Source organism: Aquila chrysaetos, chromosome 26 (assembly GCF_900496995.4).
Source record: "Aquila chrysaetos chrysaetos chromosome 26, bAquChr1.4, whole genome shotgun sequence".
In the NCBI taxonomy this organism is placed as follows: domain Eukaryota; kingdom Metazoa; phylum Chordata; class Aves; order Accipitriformes; family Accipitridae; genus Aquila; species Aquila chrysaetos.
Genome location: NC_044029.1, coordinates 990022 through 1016860, shown reverse-complemented (window position 1 = coordinate 1016860; position 26839 = coordinate 990022). Strand labels below are relative to the sequence as shown.

Genomic DNA, 26839 nt, shown 5'->3' with positions numbered 1-26839 from the left:
TTCCTTGTCTTATCACTGCCATGTTCTGCTCATTTTGAGCTCTGCCAGAAGGTTTTCTTCTTAGGTCAATCTTGGCGATTCAGACGTGACATCAGTACCTTAGATGTGTCAGCTGAAGAGTGGCGCAGCACAGAGAGAACCTGTTTTGGTAGGATTAGGCTATTCACTGCCTGGAATTCCATCCAGAATCTGTAGTGGTTGGCAAGATCAAGGAGAGGTTTGGGTTTGGGGGTTTTTTTTGTGGCTGATTCTTGTAGTACTTACAAACCAACACAAGAGGGTAGTATTTACATAGGAAAGCAGCTCACGAGCTTGGTGGTGAAGAAAAACAGGTACTGTAGAGGCTCTTTCTGTTCCCCTATTTATTTTTCTGCCTTAGGCAGAGTTCAGTGCTGTATAAGGAGACTTCTGCAAGAATGGGATAAATGTACTTGTCGTCATATCAAACCAGTTGGTTTGTGCTCGTTCCCACTGGCAATAAAAATTTTCACACTGGACATTTCTGCTGGTGGGTGGGCAGAGAAGGGCCAGAAGCTCCTTTGTGATCACTCAACATGAAAATTTAATGTCTGTTAGAACCATTCATAAGCTGGATTTTCTGCTACATGAAAAACAATGTTCAAAAGATTCTTTTTTAGATTTAAATGGAAAGCAGAAACTACTGCAGTAGTCAAGATGAGCACAATGGTTACTTTATTGTGTCAACATTAAGTCTAATATACACACGTATGCTAGAATGCTTTTATACTTTTGTTTGGGGCAGCACATTTTGCAAAATTACAAAAACCAGCATGGTTAAAACTAAGGGGAACATTATTTTTCTTTTTTATTTAAAACAGCTCTGTTGTCTTCATGAGAAACAAACATACCCTCTGTGTGAGAAGAGTGCCAGTGTTCTTATGTTATCCCTTTTTTTTTTTTTTGTAGCAATTTACTCAAATCTCCTGAATAGTCACCTTGAAGTTTGATAGCTCTAAAGCAGTCTAAGATCAGTGGCAGATAAGTAAGGGTACAAATCTTGGGTGTGTTGACTGCTAAGAGCATTCTTAGAAAGAGAGTGTGCATCCTGCATGTGTCCTAGTGCAGAGAGGCAGGGGTGGAAGCCCAGTAATGAGAACATGTTAATTCTACAGGGCCCTTTGGTAGGGATCCCCACAGGTAAGAGGAAACAGCCCTAGAATGCACCAGAGACAGAGGAATAAAATGAGTTAGCATATGGGTGGAGATGCAAATGCTTGTTCTCCATGAAGCAAGGGAACTCTTCCCAACTGGTCCTCTGTGCTGCTGGATGCTTGAACAAAATTTCTTAGCCTTCATGAGCAGGACAGGGTTGGTCCCGCTCTCAGCAAATGAATACTGAAGCCCTCTGAGGCTCCTGGGTCTCTGGAAAACCTCTTAGTGTTACTCCCAGCTATGTAATGGGTGGCATGCAGAGTCAGTCCTGAACCAATCTTGTAAAGTGATGTGAAGGGCAATTTTACTGCTGGAGGAGGTAGGGCAGGGTCATTCCTCTCAGAAGTAGTATGAGGCTTTCTTTAACAGATTGGTGGGGTCTCTAGCATCTCTCTGCATTCTTTCCTGTGTGGAAGGCTGCAACAGCAGAGGGGATCTGTCTTGCCCCTTGATGGGATCAAAGATTCTCTATCCCTTCTCTGCAGTTGCAAGAATAACAGAGGAGAGACATAGAGCTGCTCCTTGTAAAAGGGTGCAGAGCCTCCTTGAGAGGAGTAACTCCTAGACAGCTGGCCACCTCCCTTGAGTTAGAATGACAAGCTGTAGAAACACTTGACACTAGAAAAGCAAAGGTCTCACCACACCCACATTCTCACTGGTGCCTCACCTGCCACAGGTATGTGCATTCAATTTCCACTAAAAATATCTCAACAGGTTGGAGGGGCAGGAAATAGTCTCTTACTGTGACTACGCCATGAGGGCTAGGTCAGAGGGTGTTTGTATAACTGAAGTGGAATAGGGAGTGTCTAAAGATGTATTTGGTCAAAACAGAATTTGCAGCCAGGCTAAAGCAAAATCTGTAGCTGATCTAATGAAATGTGAGGGGAAAAGAATGGAGCGAGACCTGTCTGTCTCTGGATAAAAGAAATATCAGAAATAGTTCAGAAAATATCAGCACTGGTATGTGTGTGGCTGCATACTTTTGTACATCAACTGATGCCAGTGTGTTTGTTCAGTCAGGAGGACTCTTGAGGGGCAGTTCTGAAGCACACCTCTCTGCAAACCTCGAGTCTGCACAGCAGGGAGCTGAAGTGGAGGATTAACCTTAGTGTGACGTAAGGTAGGATTGGGCTAACACAGCCTGTCATTTTTTGTGGTTGAAACTCAAGTGAAGTTTCAACAAAAACTGCGTTCTCGAAAGATGTTTGCGGGGGGGTTGTTTGCAGTTTGAAACAATTCTGCACTTTCCAAGTCCATAATGAGAACATGGTTGTTTATATATTTTAAATAATGTTTTATAGTTTCGATTTTTAATAATGTGTAGGTGACTAACTTGGACAGTAAAGAATGGGGATGTAGTGTCTTTCACTTAAATGTTCTAGAGCTAGCAGAAGCAGGACAATCCTTTGAAGGGGAGGTGTAAAATTAAACATTGATGTCAGTGTGGATAACTGACTTCAACATAAGTGAGGATAGCTGCAAAAAGTAGCAGTCCCTGCAACCACACAGTAGTCCAGAGCAGATGCTGTGCTGAATTGACCTGTCTGAAATGGATTTGGTGTCTCGGTTCCCCAGTGCCATGCACCTGCTGCCTAGGGGCTGCAAGGGAAGACATGGGCAGAAAAGCACAGCTGGGAACCAAGGTGGGGAATGCAGGGCTTTTTTCTGTGGTGGCAGCCTAAGCCTAAGTCTGCTTAAAATAATGATAAGGAACACAGCCTGTTCAAGGACCTGGCAGCCTGCCTTCCCCCTTGCCCCAAAAAAGTAGAGATGACCAAGAGGGAGAGCTAAGTATGATGACTTTCTAGCAACACCATTAACTTGTGCTGAGAAGAGGCTCAAGTTTAGGAAGGAACTGTCAGAGTAAGAAGTGATTGGGAGTCTGGAAGGCCTTAGTTTAGAAAGCAGGACTGAAATTAGTACATTCCCAGTTTAGCCAAGCACTGAAGAAGGAAAATGTCCACCATACTTAAAAGCCCTTGGAAGTACTTAAAAAGGAATGGAATTGATTGCATGACCTGTGAAAGACACAGGCAGGTACCAAACATTTTGATGTTTTATAAATGTGAAGTTGTGGTTTGCCTGCAATGGCATGTGAGGAGCTTCTGTAAACATCCAAGTGAGCAATTCTTGTAAACGGTGCAGAGGAAATGCTGTAAAAATCCAGCTTTGGTGCCAGAGGTAGTCTGTGTAGTCACTATGAATTCTTACTGCTCTTGCTTACGCACTTACTAGTAGATTTGGGGGGAAAAAAAACTGTGACTGTGTAAACACGGAGAATCAGAACATAAGTTTCTGACAGAAACCCAAGCTTTGGGGTTAACTCCTGAGCTTTAAAAAAAAAAAAAAAAGGTTAGAAGACACTTTCTCAGTCTTCAGATGGCTTTTTTTTCCTGGTCAGACTGTGAAAGCTCCTTCTGAATAACAATATTTAAAAGGGAGAGCTAAGGATGTTTCAGTCTTCCGGCACCTAAGAAATGGGAATGGTTGCTTGCTCTCTGGCCCAGGGATGAATACAGCCATGCCTCCAGTGCCGTATCTCTTCCTGAGGACCCCTCAGATATGGAAACTTACAATGATGACAATAGCACTTTTTCTCTGCTTCCAAAGCCCCCCTCGGGCACACGTACATGCCTTCCTGAACATGATAATCAAGTATATGTCATGTTTCATGGTAGGATGTGTGTTGGACTGTGCCAAGGTCACGTCTAGTTGTGCAATAGGAGACAGCGGCACTGTGCAGTCTCCAGCTGTTGACATTGTAGGTCCTCAGGGAGGGGTGGATGTTCTTGGAGCTTGTTCAGCACTTTTTCAGGGAAGCATCTAGAAGCCTAAAGCTGTGTTTACTAGAGCTTAACATGGGGTAATTTTGCATGCTGAAAGGGAAGAGGACTATTTTTATCTTTGCCTTCTCTGCTGGAGGATCCTCATTGTTGCAGAGATGTACATGCTGCTCTGTTGCCTCTCCCTAAAATAAAGTCTAGGGGTAGGACTGTCAAAAGTTTCTGCCTTCCCTTGGGCTTAGTGCTTGCTAAAGTTTTCTGAGGAAAGGGAAATGCAATGTGGGCTTTCTATGCAAAAAGGGGGAAATATTTTGTCTTCCATTCAAATCCTAGCAAAGGCAGAAAAAGAACCCTGTTGACAGGCCTCTCACAGAGACTATTCCTTCTGTCCATCACTTCCTCCTCCCTATTTGATATTGTCAAAGACGACAGTTTTTTTGGCATGTGTTTCCCATTTGGATTGATTTAAGTCCCCTTTAATCCTCGAGATTTTCACCCACAAACATGTCTCTGTGTAAAGAACGGCAAATAGCAAAACTTGCTCTGCAAGTCATCTGTATGAGGTAGAGGGAGGGTTGTATGATAAGGTTGAATTGCTTTGGTTATGCTGGCTTTCCAGATGAAAATCGTTCCTTTGTGTGGATTTTGTTGTACATGTGCTCCATCCCATGAACAGGGCTAGAACATGGAATTTCTTGGCTTTCATGTAGGAAAAAGTCTTTTGCACAATGAGAGTTGCAGTCACAAAAGTACCTTCTTTCCTGCAGTAGCAATGTAAGGGGACACAAGATCCATGGAGCAAGCCTGGGAGAGAATGTGTGGAGGCTCATTCAATTTTATTTAAAGCAACAGAAATTAAGGTACCCCAGTCAAGCATGTAATTGGATATACTTGGTCTTCTACTGTCTTTATTGTAGCTCAGATGAAGGGAATTTATAACAGGAGATACCCAGCCTGATCTGTCTTTGCCAGCTTCTGTGCTTGATGTATCATCAGCAGGGAAGTAATACTTCTTCTACCTCAATATGTATTCAGAATGATAAATTTGCTACTAGTGAGTGATTTCCTATTACTGCTGCTCATGTGTATGCTTACAGGTGTGCTAAACCTTTATCCTGGTGCATGCCAGAGGCTCTCTTTGGTTGTTAAGGACTGGTCTCCAAACACGATCAAGAATATGAAGCAGACAGCCTAACAGACTCCTTTGACAGAGCCCAGGCAGAATCAGCTTTCCATTTCTGCAGTTGCAGGTCTTGAGATGCCTCTTGGAGATTCTGCAGAGCTATGGACTGTTTTCCATTGGATACACATACATGACTTGAGTGTATCTTTAGTTTAGGCTCTTTCTACCCATTGGTGAAAATTGCTTTAGTGCTAACTAGGAATCTTGGAGCTGCCTTTCCAATTTTCAAGAAAAATTTAGATAAAAATGCAAACTTTAAAAATGCAAACAAATTATTGGCTATGCTCTCCAAAATGGATAACGTAGTGAGGAATGGTTTGTAAAAGATCTATGGAAGAAATGTCAGAAATAGATTTGCTAGTCTGTTCTCTCTAAGATCAAATTTAGAGATCGCCTCATTTCTGCTTGTGTTCAGCTGGCTGGCTGCATCCAGGCTTGCTCATCTCAACTGAGTTTGTTAAAGAGCCTTTCCTTGCGAAGCATGCTAGTGTTTTGTGACCCTTTGGTTCTTCCAAGGCTCCCACTCAGAGATGACTTCTTTACTCCAGCTGTACTGCCTCTATCTAGTTCAGAAGATGACTTTTTGAAGATCCATCCTCTGAATGCCAGGCTACCTCCACTCCTTGAAAATGCCAGTGCTGCTTTCACAGGTCAGATGCTGCCACCTGGTCTGGCTAGTGAACAGCACTTGGTGATTAGTGAGGAATCTCCCTCTCCATCAGGGTTGTGTTAAGCTGATGGAAGGGGAATTGCTGGAATTGCTGTCGCTGGTCATCTTGGTCTTGTATTTGCATGGACTATTTGCGAGTATGTGACTGTTGTGTTCCTTTGAAAATCCTATAGCAGACAGTTGTGGCTATCTTGAATTTGGTAGAAGCAGCAGATGTAGAGGAAGATGTGGCTAGTGCAGGACCCTGTTAGCCTTCTGTTGTTGATAAACCTGTTGTGCAATGGGAAGGCAGCTTGCTGGAGGGCATAGTATCAATGAAATTTTTGGTGAGTGTCTTTATCTCTGTATCTTACACAGCAAATAGGACTTTCTTTTTTTGCTAATTGCTCTGTCCTTTCTTGGAAAGGGAGGCAGAGCCGCTGAACCAGCAGTGTTTGCTTGTCCTGTGCCAAGCAGGACACATGGATAAAAACTGAGAGCTCTCCTCCTTTGCTGTGTTCTTTAGCTTCTCCTACTTGGGCCAGGGCAGCCTCCTGGTGGAAGTGTTCAGCTTTGTTAGCTGTGTCAGCCCTTTGCTTCTCTGATCACCTGAGATCTATAGGACCGTGTATTACCAATTTACACGGGTAGCACAGAAAATGCGCAGAGGAAGATGCTGTTCTGCCTCAAAGAACTTGTGGGTTAACATCCAAAAATATGCTGAAGTCTGTGGAGAGTACTGTGCAGTAATTATTGACATGTGAAGATACAGGGATAAAGAGGAGGACTGATGGGGGGGGGAAGTCCCTCTTATAGCTGGATGGTGAATTGCATGGAGCTGTTATCTCTCTTGGTGGGGAAAAGACCTTTGACAAGTAGAGATCTGAAGCCAACCATGGCTGGGTGACCTTGCCTTGAAGTGGCTTCTGTGATCTGAATGCTCATCTCCTTGGCCTTTGCAGTGGCAGGACAAATATGTAAATTTCTGCCTGCTTTGCTAAAGTAAGGTAACTGCACCAGAAGCCATGCTGAGCCTTAAAATGAACCCCGGATAGAAGGAAACAGCTTGTGAGCTTGTGTGCTTTCAGCTGGAAGGCTTTTCTATGTGACTGAAGTGGGCAATGGGCTGAGCCCCGCGGCAGAAGCCATGACTGCCTGATGTACAAGGCTGTACTGGTACACCAGAGCAGGTTAGCCTGCCTGCTCAGCATGACAGCAAAATCTCCCTGCCCGGATAGGCAGAGCTTGCATCTTTCTGCTCTTCTGTGTTGTCTGCAGGATTGTATCATTACCCGGTCCACTCCCACCATTTGATCAGATAAAGCTGACGAAGGGACTCCACTAACCTTTGGAAGCATTCGGTGGCGGAGATCTTGGGGTGGTGGTGCCCACGGGGGCACGCAGCTGGGGAGCCACCTCTCCTGTGGCTGAGGGAGAGGGAATCTCCCTGCAGGTCCTGGGGTAGGGAAGCCCCTCCACCCACGAGTGCCTGAGTGCAGCTTCCCTCCCTGCCTTCAGGCCTCTCCACATGGACTGACTGACTCCTTTGGAAGCATCAGCCAAGGCCTCCCTTCACATAATTAACTGGCAACTCTGTGCTTCACTCCTGCAGCTGGCGCAGGCCTGCCAAGTTCTGCTGAGATCTTCCCCGAGCAAGATTTCCTCGTGCTCAGCATGCCCCAGAATGCGTTGCATTATTAAGCTTCCATTATTGGGTGCTTTTTTGGGGACCTCCCATCTTCTCCCCCCACCTTTAGCCATTCCTACATGTCTGACTCCCTGTTTTCACCAAGAAGGTCTCATGCGTGCATCCCCCTTTCTAAGCACCTTCTGCACTCTGCCCTGCTCACTTCTCCCCAGCCTTGCCCCACCAAGCAGCCTGCAACCAGGTCCCTAAGCTGCCCCAGGGCTGGTTTTTTGCTTTGCTGTTCATGCTGCAGTGCAATATGGTCGTGCAGGCTCTTCTCCCGGCTGATGGACAGGTGCTTGTCCAAGCCATTTGCTTCCAGCTCTGCTTTCCTTGTGTTTTCAGGGTGTCGGGGAGATGTGAGCTGCCTCAGCAGTTCCCACGTGGCTCTCCTCATCTTGATGGCATTTTAGGAGACACCTCTGTGCTTTGAAGCCTCTTGCCAGAGGAAGCTATTACAGCCCCTGTGCAGGTGGAGGTCCCTCCATTGCATGCTTGCAGGCATATCCCACCTCAGCCATTCAGGGACTGACTGGGATCTGTGTTCACAGATAAAAAAGGAATGAGGTAAATGATGGAAAGAAATGGAGATCCTGCTGGGCTCTCTGGGCAAGTCTCTTGTTGCTTAATAATGTAGGACTGCTTGTTAGGAAGAGATGGTTCATTTATATTCAACAACTTCTTTCAAGTCATTAACTGTATTAGTCTTAAATCTATTTGATGAGTAAAGAGAAGGATGGTTAGGCTTAGGGCAAACCTGTCAAACTTTTTTGCTGTCCTAGAAGGTTAGGATACATCCTAACCAGTAAGAGGCTCAACAGTGTCATTTCTCTGCTCGATGATTATAAATGTGTAGTTAGGGAAGTCAGATTTCAATTGGCCAGCAGAGGTTTTAACCATGTGTACATCTAGATTAACCGCTCCGGAGATTGGGGATTATCAACTGTTATGTAATAGCAGACTTTTTTAATTAGAACAGGACTGCAACAGATGCTGTGTTTGCTAAAGAAACCAGACTAGAGATGGACAACACATGTCCATCATGTCCAGAATGTGTGTTTTGTTTGGCAGAATCATGCACATGGATTGCCACTTTCCTTTGCCTTTACCTCTAGTAAAATGACACTACTGGTCAGACGGGTGAATCGTTATAGGTTGGATTTAGTTCTTATTTGGGTTGTCAGGTAAGAACCGAAGTTGGTTTAGTTCGGTTCCAGTTCAACACAGCGTCAGATCTACTGTGTGAGTTCAGTTCTGGCTGAGGAAAAGCTAACCCCATGTAACGTAAGATCTCATGGTAACTTCACCGCTATGTACATCAAAGCCCTGTAACTTGATAAAGCCCTTGGAGTCAGCAATAATATTGCTCAAATCCATAGCATGTGTGGGATCCCTTCATTCACATACAGCATAGGCTTTTTTTTTCCCCCCAAGAATATACCTTGGCTTATCCCACACACTACGGAACGTGTTGTGTGCCAAGCGGAAGGTCGGAGCCAAAATTTGTATTGATTCCTTTTGCCTTTTAATATGTAAGCACAAAGGCAATGAATTTTCTGTGTGATTAAATGAACCTCCCTGCAGGTCCCAGAGATGGAGTATTGTGTGCTTGCTGAAATGTAGCGGCGCTGTCTGGTGCCTAACAGCTGCTAGGTTTTACCCTCGGGTGAGGTCCCATCCACAGCCAGGGATTCCTGGAAAAAGCACTTTACAGCCTTTTCAGGAGAGCTGCTTGTGTGCCAGTTGGTATTTCATTACTGCAAACAAATGTCTGTTATGAGAGTTTGTTAATAATGAACAAGGAAGGGATTATTGGGCAATACAACAACCATGGAAGAGGAGAAGAACCTGCTGTGGGGAGGCTGAAGCTTCCCTTTGCCATATCATGCGCACACCAAGAGCCATCCCTCATCTCTGATGCTTTCCTGGATTGCTCATACCATTAGCTGAAGCTGTGTTTGCATTTCTGAAGAGGTTAATTGGCAATTAAACCTTCACTAAACCCTTCCCTGGGGTATGGCTGTCACTTAGGGGGAGTCACTTTTGTTTACCAAGAAAACAGCCAGGGCTGCTGGGTCTGGAGAACAGCAGGGCTCCCACGGGAGAGCTTGCTTGTCCTTCCTACCCCGGGGCCAGGAGGAAAGGAGCACAGCAGGGCCAGGCCAGAAAGGGGCTCCTTAAGTTGAGGTTACTGGTCCAAATTGAAGCACATGCTCTCTCTCCATACTGCTAGCCAGAAGCTTTGTAAACCTCCTTCCTTCCAGCCAAGTCCTTTCCATTTGGCTGCTAATAATGGTTGCACACTGATGTTTTTCTCTCTAGCTTAGGGGACCTCCTGGGTTGTCAAGAAGGTTGGAGGAAAAATAATCAAGGCCAGAGGCTTGGCATTTGGCTGTATTTTCTGTCTAGTTCAGACCTCGCCTCCTCCCAACCGTGGGCACAGCATCCAGGCTGGAAGTTCCTGGAGTACATAAGTTTCTACTTCACATTCAACAGTGTAATGCTCTTTTCTAACCCAGCACTGCTGCTTGTTTAGATCCGTGCAAACATGGTAAGTTTACAATACCTTTAGTGACCATGAAGTCAGATGGCAGATGTCCCCACAGGCTTCTCTGAAATCGGGAGAGGAGTTAAATGAAGGTGTGAGGTGAGACAGAGCAACTATCCCAGCAGCAAATCAAGAGACACTTTGAGTCCTGCCAGCTGATCTGAATCATCAGTGGAAATTTCCATTTGAACTTTACGTGGAATGATGGGTTTTTGGTTAAAGGAGTGAGAAAGAGTGTGTGTGTATTCATCTGTATATGTGCGACTGAGTGTTTAAGACTGCATATTTGAAGAGTTATTTTTTTTGCATTCATCAGAAGACTTAAAACAGTAAGAGTAGGATTTTATGCACAGACTGCATTTTGTCAACTCTCCCTTTGAGATTTCCACTCTTTATTGTGATAGAATTAAAGGGAGGATAATGAAATGGATTACATTAGGGCCTCAGCTTCAGTTCTCAAGTACTTAATTTCTCTGGCTAGCATTCAAATCTATGGCCTTAAGTGCTCCATCTTTACAAAGTGCAGCCACTGAACTAGACAGCATTTAAAGAGTGCAGATCTTTCAGATGTGGCTTCACAAAGGAAGCAGAGGGGTCCTATTGCAGTGTAGCACATGCTAAACATCCTGCAGTGAATTTTCTATGGAAAACCATTTTCAGTGGCACTCCTGACTTGCAATTGCAGTCTCTTTCTCGCTCTCTCTCTCTCTCTCTCTCAACCTGTCTGCTATCATTTCCACCAACAGCACCCTCACACCTTGCAAGTCCTGCATTTTTACCTAGTTTTAATAGATATTGCAACAACGGAGGAAAAAGCGCGGCAGGCAATGCAAGGCTGGGTGTGGCTGGGCTGCTATGTGTGCATGCTTGCGCCCAGGTATGCATTTTTGTGTGTTGTTTTGTGCCCACCGAGATTAGGCAGAAACTGCAAGGAAAGGCATCATTTTACAGAAGCAAGCAGCTGGAGCAGGAATGCTATCAGGCCTCTTAAACACACCCATTTAAACTTCTGCCTTAGTGAAGCAGAGAGAATAGAGCACTTTCCCCCTCATTTTCCCTAAGTACAGCTACTTGAATGTGTATCATTATGTCATAGATTTTTATGCTGTTTTACCAGATGCAGCAGGCATGCACCAAATGAACATTGCTATGTCCCTTAGGGAGCTTAATGTCACTGGTGATACTGGGAAGTTGGAGATCTCATAAAGCATTGGTTGTGATTAGCAGGTAGGACAGGAGGAAACTCGAAAGACCTTCATGCTGATGCAACAACTGATCACTCCTGACAAATGTTGCACCGGGAGAATCATTCAAAAAAGAGTTTTGGTGGGAGGAGCGAAGAGCTGAACTGTGGTCCTGGGCTTCTGCTGAGGCAGTATCTGGGGATACTTATGTGCCTGTGTTGTCCTCAAGGTTAGAAGAGCAACACACTCACCTTGATGTACAATATGATGGAAGAAGTGGTGGAAGGAGGCCTGCATTCATCATCTTGTACCAAGTGAAAGGAAGGTGCGCAGCAATGTGCTGGCCTTTTAAATGGAGCATACCGAGCTCTGTTGCCCAGCGAGCCCTATAACCTCCACCCAGCATGAGGGTCCTAGGCTACCACCTGTACTCCCCCTGCGATGGTGGGATACACTGCTGTCTGTGCATGCCTGAGGAGCACCAGACCTCCAGGCTCCCAGGGCATGCCATCTACCTGTGCCAGAAACCAAGTGCTTCCAGGCTGCTGCTCTCTGCAGAGCAATTCCCCTGGCTCCTGGGTTGCCAAAGGGAGGGGAGTCCTTAGGGTTTGAGTGAAAAGGTATTTCTTGCATGCTGAAAGCATGGCCCTAGCCCTACCCTGATGAAACACACAATGTGTTTTTTCTCCCATCCCATCTCTCTGAGTGTTTGCAAGGCTGCATCGGCCTTTTTGGCACATGTGCACTGGGCTGGGGAAGGACTGCAGTGTGGGCTGAGCTAGGGCTTCCCTCATGGTTGCTGAATTAAGAGTGCTTGAGCTGCCCTGAAAGGCATCTGTGGAGTTTTCTGGTGATATATAATCATGGCCAAGCAACAAACTTTACCTAGGGTGAACTAGCAAGCAGAACTGAGGTGTTTGCTTTATAAACCATTTATATGTATAATCTGGCAACTATTACTCACTCACATTCCTGCCAGGTCAGCACTGGCATAGCACTTCCAGCAGTGTCTAGCTCAAGCCCAGAGAAACACAGACCATCTCCCCCCACCTCCATCTGCCTGAGCTTTGCTGCCAAGCACCTGACAACCCAGAAGACGAAACTGTGCAGACAAAAAGCTCGTTCTCCCAGGGCTGCAGTAAGACATTCTTCATCAGGGCTAGCACCAAAGCTTTGTGTGTTACCACGTTCCTTGGTTACACTTCCATGAAGCCTGACTGGGGTTCCCAGGGACCTACGTGGCTCCTCGGCAGCTCTCCAGCTCCAAGAGGTGATGCTGGGTGTTGTGGCACCCAGCGATCAAGAACTGCCTGCCCTGGGGACCTGCTCTAAACTGCAAGAAAATATTCAGGAGCAATAGGCTTACCTTACAATTGTTCCTTATATTTTTCTCCCCCGCTGCCCATTTCCTTCAAGAAAAATCAGAGCATTGATTAATGATTAGCCTTGGTTGGATAACACAGACCAACCAAAACTGTTGGCTGATCCCAGGCCATGGTTCTGCAGTCAATAACAGATTTGTGCACAACCATATCGCTCAATAGAATGTGTCTGATTAAGATTAAACATGTAAATACAATTGTATTTTTGATAATTTAGCCAGGACAGACAATATTGAGCTTATGTCAGCTTTTATGCCGGCTGTGTGGGTACACAGATCTGTACCAGCATGAAGCTTGTTGATAAAATATAAAATCTATCAACACTTCTTTTTTTTCCCAATGAAGTCTAAAAGGGAGGAGTGATTTATGGTGGATCTCAGCTTTGTTTTGTGTCGTTGCGGTGGTGTTTGATCCAGGAGCAGTAAGGCAGAATTTTCTGTATTGTTGAGCAGGGAGTTTTTGTGTGCAACCTGATTCCCAGGAATGCTGCTTGCACAGCAGCAGTCCTCTGCAGAGCCTCTTACCCAAGGCATTGCTGACAGGAGAAATCAGCCTCAGACTCCAGGGCAGGATGGCTGTCTCAGAACATCTATTGCCAACAGCCACCCGTGCAAGAGAGGGCCTAATCCTCTCGCAGTGAGAATCTCAGCCAGTCATTTCAACCGCGCAGTGTGGAGTGGAAAAGGAGGGAAAAGGGAAAATTACTCCAGGCACAGTGGGCAAGGAATACTGAAGGGAACACTATTAGGAGCCAGGCAAGGGTACCAAAATGAGGACTGGCACGCAGGGAAAGCAAAGGCTGACTCGTCCTGGAGTCCTGCTTAGAGTCCAGCTTCACGAGCTAAAGATGCAGCCAGACATCCCCTCTCTCCTAAATCATTTCCCCATCCTTGGGATCAGCCTTTCTGGGAGAGAGAAAATGCAGATTCTCCTGGATCTCCCTTGGCATGTCTTCCTTTCTGGCGGTATCAGGCAACCCACCGGTTGGTATGTTTTCAGATCCCTTGTTTCCTGAGAGTTATGCACTTCTCCCCAAATGTCTGTCTACATACAATACCCACTCATCCATAGCAGCGTGACTTGCTGCTTTGGGAACACATCAGCACAAAATCAGATGAGGTTAATGCCATAAAGGAGCCTTCTTAGGTGCTCTGGTAAGTGGATGGGTACAGGATACCCCCAGGAAACTATGTCTAGAGGAATGGCTCAGTTGTCGTGAGTGAAATGTTTATCAGCGTACTGTTGAAAGTCCTAAAGGAGGTGATAAATCTAATTTCTTTTTTAACTTGCTCACAGCCTTCAAGAGCACCAGTTTAGCTGTATGAAAAGGCTCAAAATGATCACAGCCACAGGTGCTCTTAGCTGCTTTCCATTTATTTCTGCCTGTTCTTGCTCTGGCTTCCACACTTGTGGAGCATGAAAGACAGTGTGACACCTGCCCCTGTGGGATAGGAGCAAGTCTAAGGCATGAACTCAGCCCAGTTTTGGCGGGTGCTCCAGGAGCAACCCCCTACCCCTGGGTTTCCAGGTACTAGGCTGGCCATTCCTGGGATTGCATACAGAAGTGCTCCTGTTTGCAGCACAGCAGAGCATTATGTTCCTTGTGGAGGACCAGGCAGTCCGTTTCCATTATGTTTCCAGAAACAGGGTCTTCTCACCAATTTGGATGCTCTGGCAGGTAAGTCACAGGTTTGAAAGTTTCTGTTTATAGGACATACCCACTAGCACTGATTTCAGTATTTTAACAAGTCTCCTTGCCCTTTACTTGCTCAAATCTCTCCCCCTCCCAGTAAATCATGAATGTCCTGTACCAAGAATCTGGGCATTTAGGAGCCAGGAAGAGAAATGGATTGGCCAAAACCTACTCATTTAAAGAAAGGAGCTTCTTTGAAAGGAGGCAGCAATCAACACTCAAAGCAAAGCACATCGCTGTTGCATACTAGAAATGTTTATTTTGTTCCTGAGACTGAAAATGGCAGGGAGCACAGCATGCAATTTGGAAAAGCTGATGGCTGCAGAGACAAGTAACAACTCTGAAGGGCGCTAGTATAAGTTTCTTTTGCAATTTTTTTAGATAACATTTGCTTTTTGGTGCCACACTTTTAATTTCCAAAGGAAAAGGATTCAGCTCTTAGACAGGGGTTTTGGTAATCCTTGGGTACATGCTTTCAGAGCCAGAGCACAAGTGATTCAGGGACAGGACCCCCAGGAGAAAGCCCAGTGTTATGCAGGGGCACCACGTGTCCCTTTCCAGAAAGGACACCCCCTGCCCTTGTCTTTGCTCCTGTCTAAGGCAGAGGTGCTCTGAGCTGGCTACCTGGACTGAAGACCCCTCACCTCTGCGCCAGGTTGTTTCCAAGGGTGTCATAATGTTTATACCTAAACTGCTTGAAGGACGAAGGAAATGGATGGGGCAGGACAGGGTGGAGGCTGTTCTAATGTTAGCTCAGTATGACTGTGATAAGTGCTGGCAGGGGGGATTTTTTCAGGGAGTGAGGCTGTTCTTGTGTTGTCAATGTACTGCACAGGTAGCTAAGCAGGAGGAATGACACAAACATAATTCACAACGCAGCCAATACCAGTGACTAAAAATAAACATGTTATTTAGACACATTCCAGAGCGCCAAGCACCGTCTCTCCCCAGGCATCTACTTGCTTTATTACTTGGCTTAATGAGAGATACTAACTCAGTCCCTGAACCTCCCAGACGTGCTCTCTCCCCCAGACCCGGCTGAGCTGAGAGGGGCTGCAGCACTCGCCCTTCGCTGGCCGCTCAGCCCTGCAGCGCTGAAGCCGGTGGAGCAGGGCTGGCCCAGGGCACAGTGGGCAGTGCTGGGCATTGGCACCCACGGGAGGGAGCGGGGCCAGGCAATGCCAGCAGCGAGAAGGGGAAAGGAGTGGAGCTGACACAGAGGGAGAACCCAGCCTTCCTCCTCCTCCTCCTCCTGCTGCCCGAGGACTGGAAGGGGAGGTGTGGGTGCCTGTTGCCTGAAGGGGTCGGTCCCTGCTGCCATCCCTGCCTCTCCTGTCAGCCTTAGCTACTGCTCCTTCTCATTCATCAGCAGCCAGCTTGCTTGTCCAGGGCTGCGGTATGGCCAAAGCAAGCTGTTTTGCTACCGACAGCCTCCCACCCAAAGGAACTTCCAACGTTACCAGCATTTTGCTACTGGATTATGTTGAAATGATTTCGGAGACTTGCTATGCAATTCAGCTGACAAGTGTAAAGATCTGTATCTAAATTCATTATCTGGTCTCCCTTCACCTCTGTTGGAGAGAAATAGATACTTCTCAGGTGTGATTTGGTTTGTCGTGAAGCAGGTCAACTGAAACTCCCCTGGAAGTGCCTCTTTCTCTCCACCAACTATAGTGGGAATCTAGATGACTGCCTCCAATGAAGACATCTGCTCTGTAGACACCCAGGAGTCAACTTGATTGCCCACACACTGGTGCCTAGGACCATCTGCGATCCCCTGGGTTATTCAGTGTGAGCTGATGCTCCACAAGGGTAGTTTCCCCCAGCTCTTCTACCCTATATGCCATCCCTGTGCTGGTGACTGAGTTACTGGTGACTGAGCTACAGTACCTTCAATGAACTATTTGTCTATGCTGATGCTGATGCACAGAATGAAGTCCATATGGTGGACATCTACATCTAGGTACCTATATATAAGCTGGGCATCTCAGCCCTGAAATAGCTAGTGGAAATTCAGCACTCAATCCATTAAAAAGGTGATTTGAGATGCCTAAGGGTATCCAAAATATCTGCACAGGACTGCCAGATCTGGTACAGGAGGTATGGGAGACCCATGTGCTCCTGGAGTGGTTCCTGGAAACTGAGAAGGATACCCTGTGGCATCTCAAATGATGAGGCCCCAGGCAATCCAGCCAACAACACCTGGGAGCATTTCAGCGCACACAGAAATAGGCACCTTCATCCAATCAGTGGGGCCAGTCCTTCTGAGCTTTTGGCTGTTTGGGAGCTGAGGCACCCAGCTCACATTTAGGTAACAACCATCAGACATCTAAATTTAGGTGCCTCTATCTGCAAGTTGCATCCTGTCCCTAAAGCGAGGTGACAATCATCTCACCTTTCTGGTGTGATTGTTGTGCCATTTGTACCCATGTAGACCAGCGATGCTTCGCCACCCTCCGTGGCAAGAGCATGAGGGCCATGGGCACCATCGCTCAGGCTACCTGCCAGGAATCAGCAGCACTGGGGCTCCTAAGTCGCTTGGGATGTTTTTTTTAAAAGTAGCCCCATTTATTAGCCTTTTGAAAGTACAGGGTGTGTTTGATGACTGACTCTCAAGGATTTCTCAGGCATTCTGGAAAATGGTAGTGTTACTTTTCATATCTTTTCTTCTTTTTTCCCCCTGATATAATTTGACATGCTGCCTTCCGTGGGGTTTTGTGTGTCTGTGTAAATGTAGGGAAGTAGCTGGCAGTCCATAATGTGCTCTGACAAGATGCAAATAGGCTGGCAGTGACCCGTGACCTTTGAAAGCTTCTCAGGATGTCTTCCTAGACAGGCTGGGTCCCACTGAGCTGGTGCTAAACTCCTCTCCATCACTCCTCCTTTCCTCCTCTCATTTTTCACAACTGCCTCCTCCTTGGCTGGCTCACTAAGTCTGGGACCTACTTTAAAGCTGAGATTAATTTCATGTAAAGAAACCTGCTATGTCCTTTCCTAAGAAGCCTCAGGATTTCACACTGAAATGAAAAGTAGGAAGGACATGAGGAGCTGTCCTAGGGCTCAGCATGGGCCACCCCGCAGTGACTGCACCGAGCGTTGCCTTTCACTCGATGAGCCACTCATCCCTGCAGGCCCTCGGGTGCTTCTTGGGGGGTGCAAGAGAGGACTCTCCTGCATGTATTCCGTGGCAATCTCCACAAGTGACATTTGAAAGGGATTGGCACCCAGAAATAAGCCAGGGGCCCTAAAACAAACAAACAAACAAAATTAATATGCAGATGAGACAACCATGGGCAGTCAGACCTCAGCACGGATATGTAGAGCTGCTCCCCCAGTTTTGGGAAGGAGCACAACTTCCAGAGAGCAGGAGGGATTTCCAGGCTTAGGGGCTGTATGTAGGGACTGAGGGCTTGGTATGGATAGGCCCTGATGTCAATTCCTTAATCAGAATAATAAAATTCTCCCAGTGACTAATATTTAAAATAACAGATGAAGTCATGGACACGTTGGCGATAGCTGGGGCTTTTCATGGGATTGTGCCGACAGGTGTGTCAGGCCAGAGGCACAATGTAGAGCAAGGGGGAATTTGTCATTAACCGTTCGGGCCAGCAATTTGGACAAAATGACTCAGCACTCGTGAGCAGACAGAACTGCGCCTTCAGAGAGCAGGGCTGGGCTGAGCGAGACACCAGGAAAGGCAAACCTCCCTTTTCAGGAAAAGGAGCCCGTGGCTCTCGCTGGCAGAGGTGGAAGGGACGAGCGGAGCAGACGTGTCCCCGCAGCGCCCAGCGAGAGCCCCGAGGAAACTGTCCCTGGAGCCAGGCTTGCAGCCGCTCTCCCTCCAAGTGCTGTGGGCCCGTTTGCATCCCACAACCTCCTCGTCTTCCACCTTGCAAGCGGTTACCTGCCAGGAAAGCGTGCAAAGAGAAAAAAGGCTTGGAGCAGGGAGGGAACGCGCCGCTATTCCTAGGCACAGTCCCCACCGGCAGGTACCGGGAGTCGGAGAGGGGAGCACCGTACCAGGCGCTTGGCTGAGCAGCGTTCAGTGCCGTCCCGGGGCTGGGACAGGCAGCGGCTCCATCTCCACCCCGACGCGGGGGTGAGTGCCCCGCTGACGTCAGGAGGCTTTACTGCATTTCCTGGCACGGGACCATATTTTCATAGTTGTGTGCTGTCGGAGAGGAGAGGCGGTGGAACTGGAATAGGCGTGCTCAGGCACACCTCCTCAGCCCTCCAGGTGTTAAAGCTCCCCGAGGAGGGTGAGCGCGGGGCTGCTGCTTGGCCGGGGTTACAGAAGCGGAGGTGACTGTGTTACTGGTGCACTGGGAATTTGCCTTTTCTAGCCGGAGCCTCCCTGTCGCCTTCTCCGGGCAGGACCCAGAAAGGTAATTCAAGGCAATGTCCTACAGGATCCAGGGCGGACCTGCCTTCTGCAGCTGGGGTGGGATGGCGTGCCGGACCATGGGTCTGAGGGGTGGGAGAGCAGGGGCTTGGGGTGCCACAGCGAACGGAGAATGCCTCCCGCCCTTGACTCTAACATGGGATCGCCAGCTGGAGCGGGGGGAGTTACGGCAGACTTTCCTGGGAAATGATTTGAAATTTGTGGCTGGATGGGTGTATTTTATGCACAAGAATCAATGAGAGAGGAGGCTCAGGCTGGAGGGAGAAGACTCAGCACTAAAGTGAGAATCCTGATTTGGGGTAAGCCGTGAAGTTACCACAGCACAGGCTCCATTGCACAGACTGCAGAGCCCCTTGGAAATCCCAGACACTTCTGTAGGTGCTGGGTGAGCAAACTCAGCTTCTGGGGGGCAACACTCACCCAGGAGACAGTGCAGAGATTCTTCATGCCTCAGAGGACATCTACCCTGGAAAAAAAGAAAAGGGAGTAAAAGTCGGTGCAAGTGGCCAAGTTCTCCAAGGCAGCGAGGTTCTTCCCATCCTATTTGTTCCAAGGGCTGTGGCAGGCAAGTGGGGCAAGTACCACTTGCAGTAAGCGCCGGTCAGGACCCAAAGCTATGGGTGTGCTCGGTGCTGCCCTGGGGTCTCACGCTGGCTCTCTGAGCTCTCCACCTGCCCCGACAGCAGGCACCAGTCTGTATCTGCCAGAGCTGTGAATAGATAAGCTAATCTTATCAACAGTGAATGTCTGTGGATAAAACTGTAGCATTTGCTCTCCAGATTTCCAGAAAGGTTCATTATTTATTACTCACAAATGTCCAGATAACTCAGCTATTTGTACAAGAGATCATAAATCCCCAAAATTTTGTGAACAATGATTTGTGAAAACTCCTGCATGTGTTATTCACTAATTCCATTCTCTCCACGGGAGTCCAGAGTTCCTGCATATTTGAATGATTTGCATTTTATTGTAGCCAGCTTTTTGAAGAGCTGCACATCTCCTTTTATGCAGTGAGGTTAAAAGCTGGAAAAATATTCCACCATTTATAAGCGGGTCGCATTGAGGCATATGTGGGGCTGAGAGTGAGTCAGTGATATTTTCCCCCTTCATTCATTCCTTGATTAGATCAACTGCCATTTACTGAAGATTCAACCTACACTCCCTAAAATCTGCTGGAAGGGTTTTAGAACCAGCCTCATAACTGCAGTATGTTGTTCTAGAGGGGGGAAATCAAGAAAAATGGCCTGGCAAGCACTAAAGACTAAATTTTGCAAGGTTAACTTTTTTCTTTATATATCAGAAAAGAAAGCCCTTGGTTTTCCAGTGTGGGTCACCATTAAGGCCAGATTCCTCCATGTTTCATGCTGATATTGTATCTAAACTCCCATTTTTATAGATTTTAGAGACCTGAGACTAACTGAGCAATTTGGTGCCTAGAGAGCAGTACCTGACCCCTGGGATCTAAACTCAGTCAGTGCCTGCGTGAAGTGCCCAACGTCCTCGTGCAGTGGTTTCTGCACGTTTCAGGCTGCCAAGGAAGTAGGCAACTTAATTCCCCTCGGCGATGGGCAGAGCTCACCTAAACAGCCCTCTTATGCCCTGGTGAGACGGGCTTAAACCAGGCTTACTCAGACAGCGCTGAGCTCCTCATGACGAGACAGCAGGAATGCGCTGGGTGCATTAGAGACCTTGTCCATCCTTGACTCGTGGACTCCTCAAGCAGTAACTTGGCGGTTACTTCTCAAGCAATGAACAGCATTAGCTCTGACATGTCAGGCCTCCAGCCAGCACAAGGCAGTATCTCGGGGAGGGGACCGAGGTCTTTGAGACAGTTCTTACTGCTGCACTGTCATGAAGAAGGAGGAATATGAGTTTAGGGCTCATGGTTGGTGGCCTATATTTGCTATTTAATTTGGAGTGAGAAGAGCTATTCTGGAGGCATTCAGGTTGGTTATCTGCAGGGTAGAAGGTAGTTAAAGTTCCCCTTCTTTCATACCCATAAACCAAAGCCAAGAGTGTTTCAGAGAAAGCAAAAAAGGGAAAAGAAACAGTAATGAGTTTCCTGGTTTGCATTGCTCATCTCTGAACCTCACCGGTACAAGGTACTGATGCTGTCTGAACTTGTCAAAAGAGCGTAAACTGTATTATGACTAACTGCTGCTCTTGTATCACAAAAGTGACAGCTCAGCCACAAAAGCTCAGTCTGTGTGCTGCAGGGCACCAAGCTAATGCCTGCTAAGGCGCCTCGCTTTCTCCCCACGCTCCTACAACATTGCACAACCCCAGGCACAGCGCAGAGGACATGCGAGGTGAACTGCCTCCTGCTAAGGGGCTTGGCTTGCCCCTGGTAGAGAGCCGATGCCAAACAAGGGGATGGCTCTGCTCCCACAGCCCCGTGTCCTTAGCACTGCGGTGTCCTTGCCCGGTGAGGCGGGGGTCGAGGTCGGTCCTGCCCCTCCTTCCCCACTGCTGGCAGCACCCGGGTGCTTGATACGACAGCCTGTGTCTTTTCTTCTTCTACAGCTCTGGAGAAACATTTCACCGGGAGGTTGTTCAAGAAGGTGAGAAGATGCCAATGTCAGCTCCCCGAGGCTGCGGCAGCATCGATGCTGACTATTACCTACTCTGTGACATGGAGAAGGCCTGGGGAATTGTCCTGGAGTCACTGGCTGCAGCTGGCGTCCTCATCACCATTTTCCTCATCTGCTCGCTCTTCTTTCTCATCTGTAAAGTCCAAGACAACAGCAAGCGGCACATGATCTCCGTCTATTTCTTCTTTCTCTTAGGCACGCTCGGCATTTTTGGTCTCACTTTTGCCTTCATCATTCAACTCAATGACAGGACTCGCCCCACTCGCTTCTTCCTATTTGGAGTCATCTTTGCTCTCTGCTTCTCATGCCTCCTCACCCATGCCTGCAACCTCAACAAACTAGTGAGAGGAAGAAAGCCCTTCTCCTGGCTGGTGTTGCTGCTCCTCATTGTTTCCTTTGCCCTGGTACAAGTTGTGATCAGCATTGAGTACTTGGTCACCATGTTAGTAAACCAGAAAGACAAATTTCTGAATATGTCTGCGGAGGAGACCAACAAGGACTTTGTCATGCTTTTGATCTACGTGCTCTTCTTGATGGCTCTGACCTTCTTGGTTTCCATGTTCACATTCTGTGGGTCATACAAAAGCTGGAAGAGACACGGGGCGCACATCTTTGTCACTATCCTGTTCTCCATTGCCATTTGGGTAGTGTGGATCACTATGCTCACAAAAGGCAACACAGTTTTAAGCAAACGTAGCTGGGATGATCCTGTCGTGGCCATTGCTCTGGTGTCCAATGGATGGATCTTCCTGATAATGTATATCGTCCCTGAAATTTGTTTCCTCACTGCCCCTCTGAAGCTGGGGGACTACCCTCCAGAAAATGACTTCTGCCAACCCAAGTTCATAAAGCAGACAACTGGAGTGGACAACCGTGCCTACACCCAAGACGAAATTGTGCAAGGTACGATGAAGTGAACGACTCCACTGTCCCCCAGCCCTAAGCACACATGCACCACTCATGAGCTGAAAGGGGTAGGAGGGCTACAAGAAAAGATTTGAAGAGGATGGATAATTTAGAGGTAGGAAAAAGTTTCAGACTGATGAAACTTCAGAAATGCAAGTGAAAATGAATCTCCAGACAAGAGGGAAAAGAGTAAGGACCAATGCAAAAGCCAAAGATGTGTAGGAGGAGTGACTGAGTAGGAGACTTACTGCGTGTCAGGGCTGAGACATAACTCCTTATGATTCTGTTATGTCTGGGAAGTCTGTAAAAATTCAGGTTTTTGTTTGTCTCTTAGAAATGCTCCAGCTCTTCAGACCTCTCCAGGTTATACCTTGGAGATTATTTATTCCAGTTCTGATCTGGTTCCCATTATCCATTTAAAAATGAACCCATTATCCAAAAAGGAGGCAAGGAGGTCTTACTTTTCTGTATGGGTCTCATGCCTACTTGGCCAAAGCAAAATGTTTTATCAATTGAGGTTTCCCAAATCTATGGGTAGGAGATGTGACTGCACTCCCCACAGATCTGCTATGGAGATCACATTTGTCCCCTGGAGTCAGACCTCCAGGTTTGTAAATAATAGCCAAGAAAGGCTATGCTCTCCCAGGGAATACTGCAGAGGGGGTCGTGGGCATGCCAGTGGGAGGGATTTGGCTGGATGATGACAGTAATTGTGAGGCAACGGGAGGTGTCTAAACTCCAAGGCCACCTATGTCCTGTTATTTACAATACCATTCATTCCTGCTTTCATAAGGAAATATTTAATGTCACCCACCCGTGGATTTTAACCCATTCCTGCCTGCATATCGCATAATTGATCAGTCTAAAAGCAGCTGCTAACGTAGCCACAGGCCCTTTGATTCTCCCTTCATGTGGCATTTCCAAGCTACCACATAATGCTAACTCACCGTCTTTCCCCACCTCTTGTCTTGTGACTCAGGAGACACAGGAGACCTCAGCTACTCCCCATACTCCTCTCACTTTCAGATGAAGGTAAGTTCATGCCCCCCTTCACCCATTTCACCACATGTAGGCTATTGTTCAGGCACTGAAGGGAAGGGAAAGGGAAGGGGCAAAGACAAATGGACCTAGAGCAAGCTCTGTGGAGGCAGGCAGGTGCTTCGCATGGAGCCGGGCGACACCGTGACTTGTGTTCATGGAGGTGCCTGTGGCTGGGGGGAGGGAGCTGCGACATGCCCAGGGACATGGGGAGGCAAGAGGGGCCCAAGGCAAAGTCTGAGGTTGTGGTTTTCAGTACTTCTGGATTTGACATCACACAAGAAGTCCGTTCTTGCAGTAGACTGTGCCCTTCCCTCGGGAGATTGTGCTCCTTTCCCCAGCCCGTGCCCTGAACGTATTCCCACTAGCAGTCACGGGAAGTTGCAGTGCAGATCCAGAGTGGGCAACCTGCATGTCCCCATGTCCATTCACCAGTCCTCCTTCAGACCACAGCCTAGCCAGGTCTAGTAGCTCACATAATGTCCCCACATGTCCTCCGGTGACACGTCTCCAGTAATGGTTTGTTCTGCCAGGATCCTCTTCCACAGACCCATCAATCACACTCCCGGGAAACCTTCAGCTCTGTTTCTCCCTCCCCTCTTTTGTTTTTTTTAAGCCCTATTTTATTACTTCTCTCTAGTTTTGAAAGCTAAAGACTTCCGTGCTTCCTTTGCAGACCATTGAACCCCAAAATGAATTCTCCATCCCTCGGCCCAAGGCCCGGACAAGCCCGTACCATGACTACACTGGTGGGAAAGGCCCCATGTAGCAGCTCCTCGGCGAGCAAAGAGACAAAGCACCCATCAGCAGAGGTGTGGGGAATGGGCCACGTGGTGACAAGTGAGTCGATCCTGCAGAAGAGACTGAGTCAACCCACACCAGCAAAAGAGGAGAGGGGTCCTCTTTTCCCCGCACAGGCACCCCTGTAGCCCCTCTCATTCGTCAAACACAGCTTTCAGACACCGCTCTGGCCATCCTGTCCCCGCTCACTCTGTTTCTCCGTGGGATGGAGCTCATCTCTTCTGACGGAGCAACGTGCTGGGAAGAGCCTGTCCTGGCCTATTTTCAGCAGGAATGCTGTAGGGCTAGAGCAGCAGGAAGATCATCGGCCGGTCTGCGCCCGGCTCTGCCCCAGCCAGGACTCGCTCTGATCAGCTCGCGGGGATGGCTGAGCCCTACACCTGATGGGAGAAGAGGTGGGAGCAGGAGCATCAGCCCTACACATCCCCACTCCTGCCCACTCGTAAACACGCCTCAGGTACTCCCGAGGACAACCTATCTATCCACTGTTACTTTTGTGCCCACTCCCAGCTCTGCCTGGCTCTCCTCCAGAGATCAGTGGAGAAGAGACAGAGAGGGAGAGAAAGAGTAGTCCTTTTTATTTCTTCATGTTCACCTCCAACCCGTTCCTCATCACCTAGAGACCACGGTGGAGAGGGGGAAGGAAATTTAAAGACATGAAAATCTCTACACCTATTTACCCTGACGCATTTTCTGATTTCTGCTCTAGCACCAGCCTCTCTCCCAGCTCTGACTCCTGACCACGCGCCCCAGCCGAGCTCCCCAGGCTGCCTCTGCCCACCCCTGCAAACCCTCCCTCCCCACCCCTGCCGCCCCAGGCTGTGATCCCTGCAGACAAAACCTCTTCCATGCAGCAACTTGCAATACCCTGGTGGGATTTAAGCCCGTGTACCTTGGAGCTCTGCCTCCTCCCGAGTGTGTCTGTGGCATAAACACAAACATTTCCCAAGCAGCTACGTTACAGAGGGCGGACGCCCTTCTTCCCGCGAGTGAGCGAGCCTGTGCGTGTGTGTGTGCGTGCATACGTGTGTGTGCGTGCGTGTGCGTGTGTGTGCGTGCGTGTGCGTGCTGTGTGCGTTCCGCATGGACTGCACCCTGGTGATGAGCAACACATCTGCAGAGCTGAATCATTCTGTAGCCTGCTTTTCATTTGGTAAATAGCTTTCCATGATATTTCATATATAAATACACAGAGCTCTCCAAGTGGGTGTGTATGGTACACTGGTGTCTGACACAGCTATATATTTATTTAGTACTTTGTATGTGGAATATTTAATTAATAAAAACCCAAACAGCCTGACTACGAGAGACTGGTGTTCTTTCTCGGGAATGTGGAAGTGGGGTGACAGCTCTCCGTCAGTTGGAGTGGGCCACCTGGGAGACTGCAGCTGGGGGGAAAATGGCAAAGAGATGCTGGCTTCTTCGAAGCTGTCACTGTGGACCAGAGATCAACTGCTTGAGGGTGCAGAAGAGGGTTAGTAGCTTCTCCATGCTACTTTTCTTGAATAAAGCAATCTGATTCAATGTTAGAAGTGCTTAAGAAATAGAAACCCAAGCCACAGCAAGCAAATGCAGGAGGAAGGATGTGATCTTTTCATCACTGCATATGTCTGTGTCTGCTGCATCTATATTCCTGTATTTATTTGCTTGTGTCTTGCTGGGTACTTGCATAATCAAGAATAGGAAAGGAGCTTGTACACATTTAATTCAGCTTGTGAAAATATGTATTTCTGATGTTCTGAACACATGTAATATTTTTATTTGAAAGTAGAAACAATATCAAAGCAAAATAATGGTGATGATGATAATGATAATGATGAAGATAATAATAATAATGATAATGACAAAGATAATAATAATAATTATTATTATTATTATTATTATTATTATTATTATTTTCTTTTTAAACCTCCTGATGGTATGAGGCTGTAATCTCCCATTTCAGAGGCTTCCTCTCCCGTGAGTTTTTATGTAGTATGTTATGCTACCACATATCCATGTGCCCCTGGCAAGCAAACCCCCTTCCTCAGGCACAGTGCTGTCTAGAATATGCCAGGCTGGGTCTTCCCCACTCTTCCTACCAGCACTGACAGGCAATGCAGGGACATTTGGTGTCCTGAATCCCTTGGCATGAGAAAGAGCCCTCCTAGGCATTGGTTTGAAAGGCGTATCTTGCCTTTTTCTAGTAAATTTGAAGTGGAAATGGTGCTTGCCCTCCCCTCCACCTACACAGTTCCACACGTGTAACACAGAGGATGGGAGACAAAACTTAAGGATACTAATGTAACGTTGGGGAGCAGATTGGGAAGGGGGTATGTGAAGCCATGATGCAAGTTGTTGACTTGCAGCCTGAAGGCAGGAGGGATGTGCTTGAAACAATACCAAACCTTCAAGAAATGAGGTTTTCAAGCTGGTGTGGTGCCACTGATGGCTTAAATGTAGCTAGAGTAAGTCCCAGGAGGAGCCAAAAATGTGTTAAAACAGAGCCAGCCCCCCTTCTTCAGTGGAGTCTGGTAGAGCAAAAGGACATGCTGACAGGACAAATGAGAGCAAAGTGTGCTCTTACCATGTGTGTTTTCCACATCCCAGACACTTATCAACTCCTTCACTGACTGCCACAGACCAGAAAGTGCCTCCCAAATGCACCTTAGCCCCAGAGGCAGCAGAACTGGGAGTGCTGAGGGACACCATATGCACTCCCATTGATTCAGGGCATGGCGATTTTCTTGATTACTTGGTTGTTAACTGTGCATGCTGCTCAGCAGAGAGTGAAAATCTCCTTCCACGGATTTGCAGTGCCTTTTAGAGTAATTTTTTTA

At 47.5% G+C, this 26839-nt stretch overlaps 1 protein-coding gene across 3 annotated transcripts; it reads left to right on the top strand.

The window, feature by feature from the left end:
* The first annotated feature begins 207 nt into the window (after positions 1-207).
* Positions 208-25320, top strand: LOC115336157 (retinoic acid-induced protein 3-like). 3 transcript variants are annotated; one of them, XR_003921642.1, is made up of 4 exons: positions 208-2293; positions 21208-22296; positions 23161-23213; positions 23896-23952. XR_003921642.1 is itself a non-coding variant. In XM_030002782.2 (4 exons), the coding sequence occupies exons 2-4, from the start codon at positions 21254-21256 to the stop codon at positions 23986-23988; spliced, it is 1071 nt and encodes a 356-aa protein (XP_029858642.1). In that variant the 5' UTR covers positions 208-2293; positions 21208-21253; the 3' UTR covers positions 23989-25320. The 3 variants fall into 3 exon arrangements, 2 of the variants coding, with proteins under 2 accessions (XP_029858642.1, XP_029858643.1); XM_030002782.2 differs by having other exon boundaries at positions 21208-22178; positions 23896-25320; XM_030002783.2 differs by lacking the exon at positions 208-2293 and adding an exon at positions 17301-18667 and having other exon boundaries at positions 21208-22178; positions 23896-25320.
* Positions 25321-26839: the final 1519 nt, after the last annotated feature.

Bases quoted from the DNA above. Each gene is read 5' to 3' on its own strand.
- LOC115336157 (XM_030002782.2), top strand. From the start codon at position 21,254: ATGCCAATGTCAGCTCCCCGAGGCTGCGGCAGCATCGATGCTGACTAT. The intron at 22,179-23,160 runs GTACGATGAAGT...CTTGTGACTCAG, and splicing joins CCAAGACGAAATTGTGCAAG to GAGACACAGGAGACCTCAGC. The intron at 23,214-23,895 runs GTAAGTTCATGC...CTTCCTTTGCAG, and splicing joins CCTCTCACTTTCAGATGAAG to ACCATTGAACCCCAAAATGA.